This window comes from Procambarus clarkii, chromosome 55, assembly GCF_040958095.1.
Source record: "Procambarus clarkii isolate CNS0578487 chromosome 55, FALCON_Pclarkii_2.0, whole genome shotgun sequence".
In the NCBI taxonomy this organism is placed as follows: Eukaryota; Metazoa; Arthropoda; class Malacostraca; order Decapoda; family Cambaridae; genus Procambarus; species Procambarus clarkii.
Window position 1 is genome coordinate 22944394 of NC_091204.1, and position 19137 is coordinate 22963530.

The following is a 19137-nucleotide window of genomic DNA, read 5'->3' on the forward strand; positions in this document are numbered from 1 at the left end:
AATATGGATGCCAACCCTGCAATGCAAACTTGACCGAATGTGTAACGTAGGACTAACCGGATGAGCTGATTGATTCAGGGGGACTTCACTGAACGTCACGTATACATACCCTCCTTCCACCAAAGAGACGTATTCCCCCCCCCCCCCCCAGAGGCCACAGCCACTTGGGGGAACTCAACTCCCAGATGAAAAAGCATGCACAGGTCTCCATACATGGCCAACATGAGGACGTATTTAGTCAATGAACCGTCCACCGTGGGCAGGAGAGGGAGGCGGGAGCCACCCCTCCCACCCTCGGCCGACACACACAAGAGCACCCTCACCGCTTGCACCAAGGCACCGTCCACGGTACCGTCCCGGCACCATCCAAGGCACCGTCCACGGTACCGTCCACTGTGGACGTCTTTTGAGTTAGGTAAATACATTTTCAGAAGAGTTAGGACATAACATACCTGATGGGAGGTTGCCAAGAGCCAGATGTAGTACATCTGATGAGCGTTCATCTTGCCTAGCCAAGACGGCCGTATTGCCAGCACTCACAGCCTCCTTGTACACTTGCTCTGCCTGACAACAACAATAAAACCAGACAATTTGTGAGTTAAATATGACGAAAGGTTCCTGGGAAGGTATTACCAGTTGAAAGCACTAAGACCATTATACATAGCCAACCAATCCTTCTAAAATGAAAGTACCTATTGTAATTATGTGATGGAAAGTACCAATATGTAATGATGGACTTTCAGAAAGTTAACTTTTGTGTTATTGAATTTTAACAAACCGGTAACTAATTTATTAGCGGTAAACATATATAACCTAACCTAATTACTTCCACTGGAATTCCTAGGGTTAATAAATGCTACTTTTGGCCCAATATAGTATTTGCGCTATACTAGGCCTAGGAAATTTTCAGTTTCGTTCTAGCATGTTTTTTCTAGACTCTATGAACTAAATAATACAAAACAAGATTGATTTCCCATCATTACATATTGGCATTGTTCACCAAATAGATACTAAAAGTGCTATCATTTCACCAGGATGTCCTGGAAACCCCAGATAGGAGCTGGGGTGAGAGGACAAGGATTTGGGGTGTAAAGACAAGGAGCTGGGGTGTGAGGACAAGGATTGGGGTGTGAGGACAAAGTGCTGGAGTGTGAGGACAAGAATTGGGGTGCGAAGACAAGGAGCTGGGGTGTGAGGACAAGGATTGGGGTGTGAGGACAAGGAGCTGGGGTATGAGCACAAGGAGCTGGGGTATGAGGACAAGGAGCTGGGGTGTGAGGACAAGGAGCTGGGGTATGAGCACAAGGAGCTGGTGTATGAGGACAAGGAGCTGGGGTGTGAGGACAAGGAGCTGGGGTTATGTTTAATCGTATTTGTATGTCAGTTTTAACTCAAATTAAAACAAATAGCCATAAATATATAACTTTACGAAATCTCGGCTTATTAGGCAAATCGGGCCTCGCAACGTAGGCCAAGTAGTGCGTTCTGGTTATTAGGCACAATATATATATATATATATATATATATATATATATATATATATATATATATATATATATATATTGTCACGTGGGGGGTGGGCGGTCCGGGGCTCTGCTAACACTCGGCTGCTAGGGGCTCAAAGGGCCCAAATACTCAGCCCCTCCGACTCCCTGGATTCACCGGAGTCTCCTTGGTCACACAAGATAGGACCAACAATGCCCACCTCCGCAGGTCTTTGCTTCCACCACAAAGGGGTGCCACTGATTCACCCTGGAAGCCCTTCAGTCAACCACGGGGAAACTGCTGTTAACAGTTCCGGCCTAGACCCGTGGGGGAGTGAAGGAAGACTCAGGCTTACCTATAACCGTAACCTCCCTGAGTCTTGACCGCCAGACAAAAAAAAAGGTTGCAGGAACTCCTTTCCCGCCTGTCTTCTCTATCTTCCTCTTAGCAAGGTCGCCAGCTGGGTTATTATATCTGCACCCCAGCAATGCAGTTCAGTGGGTGTATCATATATCGTTTGTAGCCAGAAATGTATGCTCATAGAGAAATATCACAAATGGAGGCACACTCAAACACAGTAATAAAATGTGTGGATTTACTGACGCAAATTACATGAACACACACACACAATCACAAGTAATACATGGATATGGAATATGGATGATGAGTCTGGAGATCGTCAGCCTCTTCTTCCACGACCTCCAACACTCCTTCAAATGGGCAGGAAGACAGGAGTCTCACACTCTCACAGGAGGGCCTCTTCACCACGTCGGCACCTCTTCTTCACTGTCCTGCCATCCATACACACTGTCATCTCTGACAGTCCTGGACACAAGCTGCATTGCAGCCTATTCTACCATTAAAGCAATAAAGTCTTGCTGCCACATACACAAGTAAATATTGTGGCCTAACTAGCCTACTCATACAAGGGGTAATGGGAGGGAAAAATGATCTACCTTACACTCCTGGCTCACGACGCCTGTCCCTCGATGGTGTGAGGTTCCCACGCTTCCTTGGGTCGATCCTCGACGATCCAGGGCGTTCCACAGGTCCTCAGGTGTCGTGAAGCCTTCGCGTCGTCGCCGTTCCAATCCCTGAGATTCAGCTGCCCCAATCCTGGTTCATCGATGGGCGCTGAGCTAATCACTATCTTTCCCCACACTCGCCTCTCCCACAGGGCGTCGCTCCTTGTCCTAGGCACGGTGTCGTCCTTCCAAGATTCTCAGTGGATGTGACCCCAGTCACAGCTAGCTTGCTCGCCCACCTTCCAGACCTCAACGTCCAGCCAGCGGCGCCGCCCAGCGTCGTCGCCGACTATTTTCCAAGTTTGGGCACTTCTCTGCTCACTGAACTTGGTTCCTCTTTGGCTTCCCAGAAGCGCAGGGTCTCCAATAACTATGTTGGCGGCTATGGTCAGCTCAATCCACTGGACAAGGCTTGCAGAGCCTCCAATTCTTGAGAGCAGACCGAGGCGCGTCCTGTCGCTTCCACGGTCAGTACAACTCTGACGTTGGCGCCGCCCGGGGCACTCGGTGACGTCATGGCGGGCCCTGATTTGTCGCCCGCGACCTACGTCGGCCAATCCGCGATTGGCATAGTGTCCCTTCCACAAGGTCATATCTGCCGTAGGGGATACTGTTTCATTTTATAACAGGGCGCCAATTTTCCTTTATTTACAACTTATAATATAACCTCCTTCCATAAAATGGCAGCCAGTCTGGTCGCCACATATATCATTAGACTCCCTGAACCTCAGAGAATCAGTAGGGAGAGCTGATATGACTCTTTAAGCCGGCAAACGAAAGAAATAGGAGAGGGCACCGTAACATACCCCTCCCCTTAAAATAAGAGTCATATCGGAAGAGCAGCACTCAAGAGGGCAACCTATACTCTTGCTCCCTCCGTTCCTGAAGTGTCACTCCTCCAGTTGGTGACGTGGCTCATACCACTTTGCCAGTCACTTGTCTCATTGTATCTCCACCTCGCATAGGACCGGGTGTAATGGGTGTTCCCTGAACACCTACAAGAAATCCTCTCTCCGTGGCTACGAGTGTACTCCCACGGCTCGTTACCACTGTAATATTCAGTGCATGCAGTGCCTCCACCGCGTCGGGCACTCCGAGATAGTCTTGCATTTTCACTGCGTCCTACAGGTACTCCGTCTTTCCTCTCATGATCTCCTCTTCGCCAATCTTCTCTCTTCTCGGTTCCTCTTCTCCCATATGTGCGTTGTTTCCTCACAGTGGCACTTGTAACCTGTACTCCATCCAGCAGCTTCCTCTCTTCCACACTAGGCTTTTGCGATGGCCCAATGCCCCTCTGGTTAGGCTGGCGCCTACCCTGGGTGTACCTATTCCCTGCTTTCTTCGTATTGCCTTTCCTATACCACTCGCTCCTTCGTTCCCGACGAACATCTTCACTCCTCCATGAGATTCTCTTCCCTGCAGACGTCTTCTTCGGTTCGTGGTTGGGCTCTTCCACCTCCCTGTGGCTCACCTCACCACGGTGGTTCATCTTGCACCTACCACTATTATCTGGCCGGCATAGGGTGCCTTGCGTCGTGGCTCCTCCACTCTGCCCCTCACTGCCGTTCGCTCATCCACTGAGCTTACTTTATTAACGTTTCTGTATGGAGGGAGTGCGGTCTGCAGCCTCTTCACCGCCCCAGGCGTTTGTACAGCTGCTCCTCGCCACTCCTCCACACGCATCATCAGGCTTAGTCGGAGGTCCCCGTCGGGGTTTTCCACAACCTCCGACGACCTCTCTGCACTCTCGCCCTCGTTGTCGTCGTCTCTGGCGACGTTTCCCCTGGCGAAGTCGGCTTCCTCACTATTATTTGGAGCGACCGATACCTCACCTGGCAGGGTTGTACCGCTGCTTGAAACATAGGCACTCTTTGCCCAATCGGGTTGTATCCTGCCTCCTCCGAGGTCATTACCCAGCACCATCTGTACATGCTCTAGGGGTAACTTAGGGGCTACAGCTACTATAGCTCTCTCGACTCCGTAGTCGGCAATCAGCTGTACTTCGTGAAGTGGCAACCTGTATTCCTCCCCCACACTGCGTATCCTCACCACTCCCACAGGTGAATCATTAAATTCCTTGGGGAGAATACTCCTGGTCACCATACTTATGTCAGCACCCGTATCTCGAAGCACGGCAACCTCCACTGGGTCTGACTTTCCAAACTTCACGTTGGCCCCGAAAACGAAGGGATGTTCACCCAACTTCATTTCCCAACCATTCACGTTGGGTCCACTGTAATATGGGGTGTGAACAAACACTCTCTCCTCTTCCAACATTAATCCTACATTCCTTTGGTGCTCCTCACACTCGCGGGCATAATGTCCTCTCACACCACAGTTGTAGCATCGGCCACCTCCCCTGGGCGGCCACTCGCCAGTCACTCTGGCGGTACCACTTGCAGACGTCCCCTGGGTCCTTCTTGGACTCCTTGTCGTCGTGTCCGGGACTGCAGCACTTGCTCCCGAGTTAGGTCCACTGCTCACAGCTTGGGGCTTCCTCCCCGCGTCTCTTGAGCTCTTGAACCACGTTACTTCATCTGGCACACTACTCATGGGAGAGTCCCCACTCGTCCTCGCTCCTCCTGAACTCCTAAGGTTCCCTCCCGACCTGGGGTAAGGCGAGTGTCTGGGTGGCCCCTCCCTCCTGATATGTAGTGCCTCCTCCAGCATGTCGGCTCGATCCGCTGCAGCCTTCAGGTCCTTAATACCTGCTTCTCTCACCCTTACTCGCAACTCAGGATGGAGCACCGACATGAACTTCTCCATCACTATCAGTCGTTTGATATCATCCACCGACTCCGCTTCCTCCGCCTTCAACCATCGTAGGAATTTCCGTTCCATATCCCTGGCGGTCTCGGCGTAAGTCTTTCCCGACGCTCTTGTACACTCTCTGAACCGCTTCCGGTACATCTCCGGAGTCAGCCGGAATGAGTGGAGAACCGCATTCTTAATCGCGTCATAACTAGTACACTCCTCTAGGTCCAGCATGTTATAGGCTTCCCGGGCCTCTCCAGTCAACCTGCCCTGGACCAGAGCAGCCCAATCATCTTCCGGCCACTCCTTCAGAGTCGCTATCCGTTCAAAGTGTTCGAAGAACGCCTCAGCTTCTTGTGGTTCGAACGTAGGTAAGTCACGTTCCCTTACCTTGAGGTCATCCCGCCGTGCAGGTAGTGAGGGCAGACCACGTTCAACGCGCCGCAATTCGACTTCTTTCTTTGCCTTTATCTCCTCCAGTCGCAGTCGTCTCTCTCCTTCTTCTCGCTGCAGCCGAGCTTCTCGCTCCTCTCGCTGCAGCTGCAGCCGTGCTTCTCGCTCCTCTCGCTGCAGCTGGGCTTCCAGTTGCATCTTCATTATTTCCAGTTGCAGGCTCCTCTTACTACAGCTGGACCTTCCACTGCTCCCATGTTCACTGTGAATTCTCTCCACACTGGTAGGCGCTTGGGGGGGGCCCTAGTCGGGACGGTTCACCTTGCGACGGCTCTCCTCGGGACGGCTCCTCTTGAGATGGCTCCTCTCCCGTCGCTTCCTCTCGAGCTGTGAGCTGTGCCATGATCTCTATCCTTCGCTCCGCTACCTTAGTCGTCCTCAACCTGATCCCAAAGTGGTTTGCCACTTGTTGGAGCTGGGCCTTGGTACACTCCTCCAAAATTCTCTCGTCCCTTGTGTCAATAAATTTCTTTACTTTGTCTTCCTCCATCTCTATATCAACAAGCATACACGACAGCACAGACAAGTTAGTAGGCACTAATTTCACCGTTTCAGTCCCTTATCTGGTTGAGTAACAGTACCACCGAATTCACTGGCCACACTGTATTAGTACCCTGGCAACACTTGTCTTGCAATTTGGTCCACACTGTAGCTTGATCCACGCTTCCTGGCGAAGTTCCCAGTTCTTGGCTACTGGGGTTCGAATCCTGGCGAGGTCGCCAGTTCTCTTGTCACGTGGGGGGTGGGCGGTCCGGGGCTCTGCTAACACTCGGCTGCTAGGGGCTCAAAGGGCCCAAATACTCAGCCCCTCCGACTCCCTGGATTCACCGGAGTCTCCTTGGTCACACAAGATAGGACCAACAATGCCCACCTCCGCAGGTCTTTGCTTCCACCACAAAGGGGTGCCACTGATTCACCCTGGAAGCCCTTCAGTCAACCACGGGGAAACTGCTGTTAACAGTTCCGGCCTAGACCCGTGGGGGAGTGAAGGAAGACTCAGGCTTACCTATAACCGTAACCTCCCTGAGTCTTGCCCGCCAGACAAAAAAAAAGGTTGCAGGAACTCCTTTCCCGCCTGTCTTCTCTATCTTCCTCTTAGCAAGGTCGCCAGCTGGGTTATTATATCTGCACCCCAGCAATGCAGTTCAGTGGGTGTATCATATATCGTTTGTAGCCAGAAATGTATGCTCATAGAGAAATATCACAAATGGAGGCACACTCAAACACAGTAATAAAATGTGTGGATTTACTGACGCAAATTACATGAACACACACACACAATCACAAGTAATACATGGATATGGAATATGGATGATGAGTCTGGAGATCGTCAGCCTCTTCTTCCACGACCTCCAACACTCCTTCAAATGGGCAGGAAGACAGGAGTCTCACACTCTCACAGGAGGGCCTCTTCACCACGTCGGCACCTCTTCTTCACTGTCCTGCCATCCATACACACTGTCATCTCTGACAGTCCTGGACACAAGCTGCATTGCAGCCTATTCTACCATTAAAGCAATAAAGTCTTGCTGCCACATACACAAGTAAATATTGTGGCCTAACTAGCCTACTCATACAAGGGGTAATGGGAGGGAAAAATGATCTACCTTACACTCCTGGCTCACGACGCCTGTCCCTCGATGGTGTGAGGTTCCCACGCTTCCTTGGGTCGATCCTCGACGATCCAGGGCGTTCCACAGGTCCTCAGGTGTCGTGAAGCCTTCGCGTCGTCGCCGTTCCAATCCCTGAGATTCAGCTGCCCCAATCCTGGTTCATCGATGGGCGCTGAGCTAATCACTATCTTTCCCCACACTCGCCTCTCCCACAGGGCGTCGCTCCTTGTCCTAGGCACGGTGTCGTCCTTCCAAGATTCTCAGTGGATGTGACCCCAGTCACAGCTAGCTTGCTCGCCCACCTTCCAGACCTCAACGTCCAGCCAGCGGCGCCGCCCAGCGTCGTCGCCGACTATTTTCCAAGTTTGGGCACTTCTCTGCTCACTGAACTTGGTTCCTCTTTGGCTTCCCAGAAGCGCAGGGTCTCCAATAACTATGTTGGCGGCGATGGTCAGCTCAATCCACTGGACAAGGCTTGCAGAGCCTCCAATTCTTGAGAGCAGACCGAGGCGCGTCCTGTCGCTTCCACGGTCAGTACAACTCTGACGTTGGCGCCGCCCGGGGCACTCGGTGACGTCATGGCGGGCCCTGATTTATCGCCCGCGACCTACGTCGGCCAATCCGCGATTGGCATAGTGTCCCTTCCACAAGGTCATATCTGCCGTAGGGGATGCTGTTTCATTTTATAACAGGGCGCCAATTTTCCTTTATTTACAACTTATAATATAACCTCCTTCCATAAAATGGCAGCCAGTCTGGTCGCCACATATATCATTAGACTCCCTGAACCTCAGAGAATCAGTAGGGAGAGCTGATATGACTCTTTAAGCCGGCAAACGAAAGAAATAGGAGAGGGCACCGTAACAATATATATATATATATATATATATATATATATATATATATATATATATATATGTCGTACCTAGTAGCCAGAACGCACTTCTCAGCCTACTATGCAAGGGCCGATTATATATATATATATATATACATATATATATATATTTATATAATATATATATATATATATATATATATATATATATATATATATATATGTATATACATATATATATATATATATTTATATATATATATATATATATATATATATATATATATATATATATATATATATAAATATATACATATATATATATATATATATATATATATATATATATATATATATATATATATATATATATATATATATATATATATATATATATATATATATATATATATATATATATATATGTTGTTGAATATGACCGAAAAGGTAAGATTAATAATTCTAACACGAATCTTCTCAATATTTCTTATGTTTTTCTTCACCGTTTGTGGTAATAAAAATAACAATTCTCCAAAATTCATTTTTTAATTGTCTGACGCCTGAACACGTTTCGTAAATCATATTACATTTTCAAAGACTTAATTTACACATAAATTCTTCGTACTCATACTCTATTGGATGAGGTGTACTCTATTTGGGTCACCTCACCCAAAAGTTTTGGGTGAGTTGACAAACACAAGACAGAACACGAAACAATGGGTATAAATTTGATAAGTGAACATATGAATGGAAGTCACTGGAGAAGGTCTATAGGCCCATACTTCCTCTTGCTGCTTCCATATTGATTCGGGATCTTGAAGTAGGTAGAATATAGTTGTGTGTTAATTGGCTGCTGATTGCTGATGTACACGTTTTGATGTGTAGTGCCTCGCAAATGTCAAGCCGCCTGCTATCGCTGTACCTATCGATGATTTCTGTGTTGTCTGTTAAGATTTCTCTGGTGATGGTCTGGTTGTGAGAAGAGATTATGTGTTCCTCGATGGCTCCCTGTTGCTTATGCATTGTTAGTCGCCTAGAAAGAGACGTTGTTGTCTTGCCTATATACTGAGTTCTTTGGGGATTACAGTCCCCAAGTGGGCATTTAAAGGCATAGACGACGTTGGTCTCCTTAAAAGCGTTCTGTTTGGTGTCTGGCGAGTTTTTCATGAGTAGATTGCCGTTTTTTTTGGTTTTATAATAAATTATCAATTGTATTTTCTGATTTTTGTCAGTAGGGATGACGTTCCTATCAACAATACCTTTCAGGACCCTTTCCTCCATTTTATGAGCCATCGAAAAGAAGTTCCTGTAAAACAGTCTAATTGGGGCTACAAGTGTTGTGTTAGTTGACTCTTCAGAAGTTGCATGGCGTTTTACCTTTCTTTTTATGATGTCTTCAACGAAACCGTTAGAGAAGCCGTTGTTGACTAGGGCTTGCCTTACCCTACAGAGTTCTTCATCGACTTCTTTCCATCCTGAGCTGTGGCTTAGAGCACGGTCGATGTAAGCATTGACAACACTCCTCTTGTACCTGTCTGGGCAGTCACTATTGGCATTGAGGCACATTCCTATGTTTGTTTCTTTGGTGTAGACTGCAGTATGGAAGCCTCCGCTCCTTTCCGTTACGGTTACATCCAGGAAGGGCAGCTTCCCATTGTCCTCCATCTCGTACGTGAAACTCAACACAGAATTCTGCTCAAATGCCTCTTTCAGCTGCTGCAGACATCTGGCATCAGGTACGTGTGTAAAAATGTCGTCAACATACCTGCAGTATATGGCGGGTTTCAAGCTAATGTCAACTAAGACCCTCTGCTCGATGGTGCCCATGTAGAAGTTCGCAAACAGGACACCTAGGGGAGCACCCATGGCGACCCCATCTACTTGCTTATACATGTGCCCATCTGGGCTCACGAAGGGTTCCTCTACACTGCAGGCTTGTAGTAGTTTCCTCAGTATGCTTTCTGGCATATCAAGAGGAGTGCAAGCCGGGTCACGATACACTCTGTCTGCTATCATTCCGATTGTCTCGTCCACAGGTACGTTGGTAAATAGTGACTCCACATCCAACGAGGCTCTTATCCCCGTGGCCCGTGCTCCGCGCAGTAATTGGACAAATTCCTTGGGAGACTTCAAGCTGACAGCACAGGGTACGTAAGGAGTCAGCAACCCATTGAGTCGCTTAGCCAGTCTAAATGTGGGTGTGGGTATCTGGCTGAAGGTTGGCCGAAGAGAGTTTCCTGGCTTGTGGGTCTTGACATTTCCATAGGCAACGTTCCCAGGTTTGTATTCCCTAAAACCTTTTGGCAGGTTGGGTCCGGATTTCATGGCGTTCACAGTTTCAATCAATCTGTTTACCTTCTTTTTCAATTCGGCTGTAGTGTCCTTCGTTACCCTTGGGAATTTAGTTTCGTCAGAGAGTATGAGGTTCATTTTTGCCAGATATTCGTCAACAGCCAATTAATGCACAACTATATTTTACCTACTTCAAGACCCCAAACCAATATGGAAGCAGCAAGAGGAAGTATTAGCCAATAAACCTTCGGCAGTTACTTCCATTCATATGTTCACATATCCAATTTATACCCATTGTTTCATGTTCTGTCTTGTGTTTGTCACCTCACCCAAAACTTTTATACCATATCACCTCATCCAATAGAGTATAAGTACAAAGAATTTGTGTGCAAATTAAGTCTTTGAAAAAGTACCGAAAATCTTGCCCGAAACGCATTGTGTAATAGTGGTTTTAGGCATTGTATGTACTAGCTCTATCTATATATCAATCCATTAATGTAACATCACTTGTATGTATGTACCTTACCTGAATAAACATATTTATATTTTATTTATTTATTTATGTAATATGAATTACAAAATGCGTTCAGGCATCAGACAATTAAAAAATGAATTTTGGAGAATTGTTATTTTTATTACCAATTCTTACCAATTTTTACCAGTTTTTATTACCACCGACAGTGAAGAAAAACATAAGAAATATTGAGAATATTCGTGTTAGAATTATTAACATGTTAGAAGTCTTAACAAACAACACAGAAATCATCGATAGATACAGCGATAGCAGGCGGCTTGACATCTGCGAGGCACTACTCATCAAAAAGTCAACAACAGCAATAAACAGCCAATTAATGCACAACTATATTGTACCCATGTCAAGACTCCGTACCAATATAGAAGCATCAAGAAGAAGTATAGGCCAATAGGCCCTTTGCTGTTACTTCCGTTCTTCCCTTTCACTTGTCCAATTTATACCCATTGCACCGTGTTTTGTCTTGTGTTAGTCAAAAGTTTGTTCACCTCATCCAAAACTGTTCCTCAGTTATATATATATATATATATATATATATATATATATATATATATATATATATATATATATATATATATATATAAATATATATATATATATATATATATATATATATATATATATATATATATATATATATATATATATATATATATATATTGTCACGTGGGGGTGGGCGGTCCGGGGCTCTGCTAACACTCGGCTGCTAGGGGCTCAAAGGGCCCAAATACTCAGCCCCTCCGACTCCCTGGATTCACCGGAGTCTCCTTGGTCACACAAGATAGGACCAACAATGCCCACCTCCGCAGGTCTTTGCTTCCACCACAAAGGGGTGCCACTGATTCACCCTGGAAGCCCTTCAGTCAACCACGGGGAAACTGCTGTTAACAGTTCCGGCCTAGACCCGTGGGGGAGTGAAGGAAGACTCAGGCTTACCTATAACCATAGCCTCTCTGAGTCTTGCCTGCCAGACAAAAAAAAGGTTGCAGGAACTCCTTTCCCGCCTGTCTTCTCTATCTTCCTCTTAGCAAGGTCGCCAGCTGGGTTATTATATCTGCACCCCAGCAATGCAGTTCAGTGGGTGTATCATATATCGTTTGTAGCCAGAAATGTATGCTCATAGAGAAATATCACAAATGGAGGCACACTCAAACACAGTAATAAAATGTGTGGATTTACTGACGCAAATTACATGAACACACACACACAATCACAAGTAATACATGAATATGGAATATGGATGATGAGTCTGGAGATCGTCAGCCTCTTCTTCCACGACCTCCAACTCTCCTTCAACTGGGCAGGAAGACAGGAGTCTCACACTCTCACAGGAGGGCCTCTTCACCACGTCGGCACCTCTTCTTCACTGTCCTGCCATCCATACACACTGTCCTCTCTGACAGTCCTGGACACAAGCTGCCTTGCAGCCTATTCTACTATTAAAGTAATAAAGTCTTGCTGCCACATACACAAGCAAATATTGTGGCCTAACTAGCCTACTCATACAAGGGGTAATGGGAGGGAAAATGATCTACCTTACATTCCTGGCTCACGACGCCTGTCCCTCGATGGTGTGAGGTTCCCACGCTTCCTTGGGTCGATCCTTGACGATCCAGAACGTTCCACAGGTCCTCAGGTGTCGTGAAGCCTTCGCGTCGTCGCCGTTCCAATCCCTGAGATTCAGCTGCCCCAATCCTGGTTCATCGATGGGCGCTGAGCTAATCACTATTTTTCCCCACACTCGCCTCTCCCACAGGGCGTCGCTCCTTGTCCTAGGCACGGTGTCGTCCTTCCAAGATTCTCAGTGGATGTGACCCCAGTCACAGCTAGCTTGCTCGCCCACCTTCCAGACCTCAACGTCCAGCCAGCGGCGCCGCCCAGCGTCGTCGCCGACTATTTTCCAAGTTTGGGCACTTCTCTGCTCACTGAACTTGGTTCCTCTTTGGCTTCCCAGAAGCGCAGGGTCTCCAATAACTGTGGTGGTCTGCGCAGGCCAGCTCAATCCACTGAACAAGGCTTGCAGAGCCTCCAATCTTTGAAAGCAGACCGAGGCGCGTCCTGTCGCTTCCACGGTCAGTACAACTCTAACGTTGGCGCCGCCCGGGGCACTCGGTGACGTCATGGCGGGCCCTGATTGGTTGCCCGCGACCTAAGTCGGCCAATCCGCGATCGACATAGTGTCCCTTCCAAAAGGTCATATCTGCCGTAGGGGATACTGTTTCATTTTATATCAGGGCGCCAATTTTCCTTTATTTACAACTTATAAAATAACTCCCTTCCCTTAACTGGCAGCCGGTCTGGTCGCCACATATATCATTAGACTCCCTGAACCTCAGAGAATCAGTAGGGAGAGCTGATATGACTCTTTAAGCCGGCAAACGAAAGAAATAGGAGAGGGCACCGTAACATACCCCTCCCCTTAAAATAAGAGTCATATCGGAAGACCAGCACTCAAGAGGGCAATCTATACTCTTGCTCCCTCCGTTCCTGAAGTGTCACTCCTCCAGTTGGTGACGTGGCTCATACCACTTTGCCAGTCACTTGCCTCATTGTATCTCCACCTCGCATAGTACCGGGTGTGATGGGTGTTCCCTGAACACCTACAAGAAATCCTCTCTCCGTGGCTACGGGTGTACTCCCACGGCTCGTTACCACTGTAAGATTCAGTGCACGCAGCGCCTCCACCGCGTCGTGCACTCCGAGATAGTCTTGCATTTCCATTGCGTCCTACAGGTACTCCATGTTTCCTCCCATGATCTCCTCTTCGCCAATCTTCTCTCTTCTCGGTTCCTCTTCTCCCATAGGTGCGTTGTCTCCTCACAGTGGCACTTGTAACCTGTACTCCATCCAGCAGCTCCCTCTCTTCCACACTAGGCTTTTGCGATGGCCCAATGCCCCTCTGGTTAGGCTGGCGCCTACCCTGGGTGTACCTATTCCCTGCTTTCTTCGTATTGCCTTTCCTATACCACTCGCTCCTTCGTTCCCGACGGACATCTTCACTCCTCCATGAGATTTTCTTCCCTGCAGACGTCTTCTTCGGTTCGTGGTTGGGCTCTTCCACCTCCCTGTGGCTCACCTCACTACGGTGGTTCGTCTTGCACCTACCACTATTCATCTGGCCGGCATAGGGTGCCTTGCGTCGTGGCTCCTCCACTCCGCCCCTCACTGCCGTTCGCTCATCCACTGAGCTTACTTTATTCACGTTTCTGTATGGAGGGAGTGCGGTCTGCAGCCTCTTCACCGCCCCAGGCGTTTGTACAGCTGCTCCTCGCCACTCCTCCATACGCATCATCAGGCTTAGTCGGAGGTCCCCGTCGGGGTTTTCCACAACCTCCGACGACCTCTCTGCACTCTCGCCTTCGTTGTCGTCGTCTCTGGCGACGTTTTCCCTGGCAAAGTCGGCTTCCTCTCTATCATCTGGAACGACCGATACCTCACCCGGCAGGGTTGTACCGCTGCTTGCAACATAGGCACTCCTGGCCCAATCAGGTTGTATCCTGCCTCCTCCGAGGTCATTACCCAGCACCATCTGTACATGCTCTAGGGGTAACTTAGGGGCTACAGCTATTATAGCTTTCTCGACTCCGCAGTCGGCAATCAGCTGTACTTCGTGAAGTGGCAACCTGTATTCCTCCCCCACACTGCGTATCCTCACCACTCCCACAGGTGAATCATTAAATCCCTTGGGGAGAATACTTCTGGTCACCATACTTATGTCAGCACCCGTATCTCGAAGCACGGCAACCTCCACTGGGTCTGACTTTCCAAACTTCACGTTGGCCCCGAAAACGAAGGGATGTTCACCCAACTTCATTTCCCAACCATTCACGTTGGGTCCACTGTAATATGGGGTGTGAACAAACACTCTCTCCTCCTCCAACATTAATCCTACATTCCTTCGGTGCTCCTCACACTCGCGGGCATAATGTCCTCTCACACCACAGTTGTAGCATCGGCCACCTCCCCTGGGCGGCCACTCGCTAGTCACTCTGGCGGTACCACTCGCGGACGTCCCCTGGGTCCTCCTTGGACTCCTTGTCATCGTATCCGGGACTGCAGCACTTGCTCCCGAGTTAGGTCCACTGCTCACAGCTTGGGGCTTCCTCCCCGCGTCTCTTGAGCTCTTGAACCGCGTTACTTCATCGGGCACACTACTCTTGGGAGAGTCCCCACTCGTCCTCGCTCCTCCTGAACTCCTAAAGTTCCCTCCCGACCTGGGGTAAGGCGAGTGTCTGGGCGGCCCCTCCCTCCTGAGATGTAGTGCCTCCTCCAGCATGTCGGCTCGATCCGCTGCAGCCTTCAGGTCCTTAATACCTGCTTCTCTCACCCTTACTCGCAACTCAGGATGGAGCACCGACATGAACTTCTCCATCACTATCAGTCGTTTAACATCATCCACCGACTCCGCTTCCTCCGCCTTCAACCATCGTAGGAATTTCCGTTCCATATCCCTGGCGGTCTCGGCGTAAGTCTTTCCCGACGCTCTTGTACACTCTCTGAACCGCTTCCGGTACATCTCCGGAGTCAGCCGGAATGAGTGGAGAACCGCATTCTTAATCGCGTCATAACTAGTACACTCCTCTAGGTCCAGCATGTTATAGGCTTCCCGGGCCTCTCCAGTCAACCTGCCCTGGACCAGAGCAGCCCAATCATCTTCCGGCCACTCCTTCAGAGTCGCTATCCGTTCAAAGTGTTCGAAGAACGCCTCAGCTTCTTGTGGTTCGAACGTAGGTAAGTCACGTTCCCTTACCTTGAGGTCATCCCGCCGTGCAGGTAGTGAGGGCAGACCACGTTCAACGCGACGCAATTCGACTTCTTTCTTTGCCTTTATCTCCTCCAGTCGCAGTTGTCTCTCTCCTTCTTCTCGCTGCAGCCGAGCTTCTCGCTCCTCTCGCTGCAGCTGCAGCCGTGCTTCTCGCTCACCTCGCTGCAGCTCAGCTGCACGTTCCTCTCGCTGCATTTGCGCTTCTCTTTCCTCTCGTCGCAGCTGGGCTTCCAGTTGCATCTTCATTATTTCCAGTTGCAGGCTCCTCTTACTACAGCTGGACCTTCCACTGCTCCCATGTTCATTGTGAATTCTCTCCACACTGGTAGGCGCTTGGGGTGGCCCTAGTCGGGACGGTTCACCTTGCGACGGCTCTCCTCGGGACGGCTCCTCTTGAGATGGCTCCTCTCCCGTCGCTTCCTCTCGAGCTGTGAGCTGTGCCATGATCTCTATCCTTCGCTCCGCTACCTTAGTCGTCCTCAACCTGATCCCAAAGTGGTTTGCCACCTGTTGGAGCTGGGCCTTGGTGCACTCTTCCAAAATTCTCTCGTCCCTTGTGTCAATAAATTTCTTTACTTTGTCTTCCTCCATCTCTATATCATTGAGCATACACGACAGCACAGACAAGTTAGTAGGCACTAATTTCACCGTTTCAGTCCCTTAGCTGGTTGAGTAACAGTACCACCGAATTCACTGGCCACACTGTATTAGTACCCTGGCAACACTTGTCTTGCAATTTGGTCCACACTGTAGCTTGATCCACGCTTCCTGGCGAAGTTCCCAGTTCTTGGCTACTGGGGTTCGAATCCTGGCAAGGTCGCCAGTTCTCTTGTCACGTGGGGGTGGGCGGTCCGGGGCTCTGCTAACACTCGGCTGCTAGGGGCTCAAAGGGCCCAAATACTCAGCCCCTCCGACTCCCTGGATTCACCGGAGTCTCCTTGGTCACACAAGATAGGACCAACAATGCCCACCTCCGCAGGTCTTTGCTTCCACCACAAAGGGGTGCCACTGATTCACCCTGGAAGCCCTTCAGTCAACCACGGGGAAACTGCTGTTAACAGTTCCGGCCTAGACCCGTGGGGGAGTGAAGGAAGACTCAGGCTTACCTATAACCATAGCCTCTCTGAGTCTTGCCTGCCAGACAAAAAAAAGGTTGCAGGAACTCCTTTCCCGCCTGTCTTCTCTATCTTCCTCTTAGCAAGGTCGCCAGCTGGGTTATTATATCTGCACCCCAGCAATGCAGTTCAGTGGGTGTATCATATATCGTTTGTAGCCAGAAATGTATGCTCATAGAGAAATATCACAAATGGAGGCACACTCAAACACAGTAATAAAATGTGTGGATTTACTGACGCAAATTACATGAACACACACACACAATCACAAGTAATACATGAATATGGAATATGGATGATGAGTCTGGAGATCGTCAGCCTCTTCTTCCACGACCTCCAACTCTCCTTCAACTGGGCAGGAAGACAGGAGTCTCACACTCTCACAGGAGGGCCTCTTCACCACGTCGGCACCTCTTCTTCACTGTCCTGCCATCCATACACACTGTCCTCTCTGACAGTCCTGGACACAAGCTGCCTTGCAGCCTATTCTACTATTAAAGTAATAAAGTCTTGCTGCCACATACACAAGCAAATATTGTGGCCTAACTAGCCTACTCATACAAGGGGTAATGGGAGGGAAAATGATCTACCTTACATTCCTGGCTCACGACGCCTGTCCCTCGATGGTGTGAGGTTCCCACGCTTCCTTGGGTCGATCCTTGACGATCCAGAACGTTCCACAGGTCCTCAGGTGTCGTGAAGCCTTCGCGTCGTCGCCGTTCCAATCCCTGAGATTCAGCTGCCCCAATCCTGGTTCATCGATGGGCGCTGAGCTAATCACTATTTTTCCCCACACTCGCCTCTCCCACAGGGCGTCGCTCCTTGTCCTAGGCACGGTGTCGTCCTTCCAAGATTCTCAGTGGATGTGACCCCAGTCACAGCTAGCTTGCTCGCCCACCTTCCAGACCTCAACGTCCAGCCAGCGGCGCCGCCCAGCGTCGTCGCCGACTATTTTCCAAGTTTGGGCACTTCTCTGCTCACTGAACTTGGTTCCTCTTTGGCTTCCCAGAAGCGCAGGGTCTCCAATAACTGTGGTGGTCTGCGCAGGCCAGCTCAATCCACTGAACAAGGCTTGCAGAGCCTCCAATCTTTGAGAGCAGACCGAGGCGCGTCCTGTCGCTTCCACGGTCAGTACAACTCTAACGTTGGCGCCGCCCGGGGCACTCGGTGACGTCATGGCGGGCCCTGATTGGTTGCCCGCGACCTAAGTCGGCCAATCCGCGATCGACATAGTGTCCCTTCCAAAAGGTCATATCTGCCGTAGGGGATACTGTTTCATTTTATATCAGGGCGCCAATTTTCCTTTATTTACAACTTATAAAATAACTCCCTTCCCTTAACTGGCAGCCGGTCTGGTCGCCACATATATCATTAGACTCCCTGAACCTCAGAGAATCAGTAGGGAGAGCTGATATGACTCTTTAAGCCGGCAAACGAAAGAAATAGGAGAGGGCACCGTAACAATATATATATATATATATTGTGACGATAATGTCTTTCAAGGAGAGATTGAGCCTGCTCTTCCCTACATAAAGTTAGTTACACATATACAAGAATAATATGCTACCTTCAAGATACGTCTACCAGTAGCACAAAACGTTTTGACCAGGAGGCAAAACGTACCCAAAACCCCCACTCCACATTCCCTCCATGCTGGCTCGCCCATCGTCAACCAGCAAACTACCATTCCAGCCTGCCTGCTTTTGATTGGTGACCCGCTGTCTGCACACCTGCAACTCTGCACCTCAGCGCCCTCTACCTAAGTCGATGTCTGGGCTTGTACCAGCCATTGAAGTCAGAATATCCTTGTGCTCTCAAGCTGTGAACAACCAACTGATACACGTCCTGTTTATTGGTGGAGGTTCCCAGCTAGCGCTATATTCTCAGCACCTGTTTATGTCATTTTGTCTTTATATTATTATATATATATATATATATATTTGTCTTATATATATATATATATATATATATATATATATATATATATATATATATATATATATATATATAAGACACCTGAAAACTCACACCCCAGAAGTGACTCGAACCCATACTGCCAGGAGCAACGCAACTGGCGTACAGGATCCCTTAACCGCTCGACCAACACGACCGACCGTACTCTTCTGTACGCCAGAAGAGTGCTCCTGGCTGTATGGGTTCGAGTCACTTCTGGGGTGTGAGTTTTCAGTTGCATATAGTCCTGGGGACCATTCAGGCTTGTTCGCATTTGTGTTCCTCACATGTGCCCCAAAGAATGAGGTGATTTGA

General features: G+C 48.8%; 1 protein-coding gene across 4 annotated transcripts in view; it reads right to left on the reverse strand.

The window, feature by feature from the left end:
* LOC123755764 (von Willebrand factor A domain-containing protein 5A-like) overlaps window positions 1-19137 on the reverse strand; it is a 273896-nt gene that overhangs the window by 157599 nt on the left and 97160 nt on the right. For all 4 annotated transcript variants that reach the window (XM_069305549.1, XM_045738530.2, XM_069305547.1 and 1 more), the window contains one exon: window positions 453-564. In XM_069305549.1, coding sequence (XP_069161650.1) covers window positions 453-564 — 112 coding nt within the window. The remainder of the gene's footprint in view (window positions 1-452; window positions 565-19137) is intronic.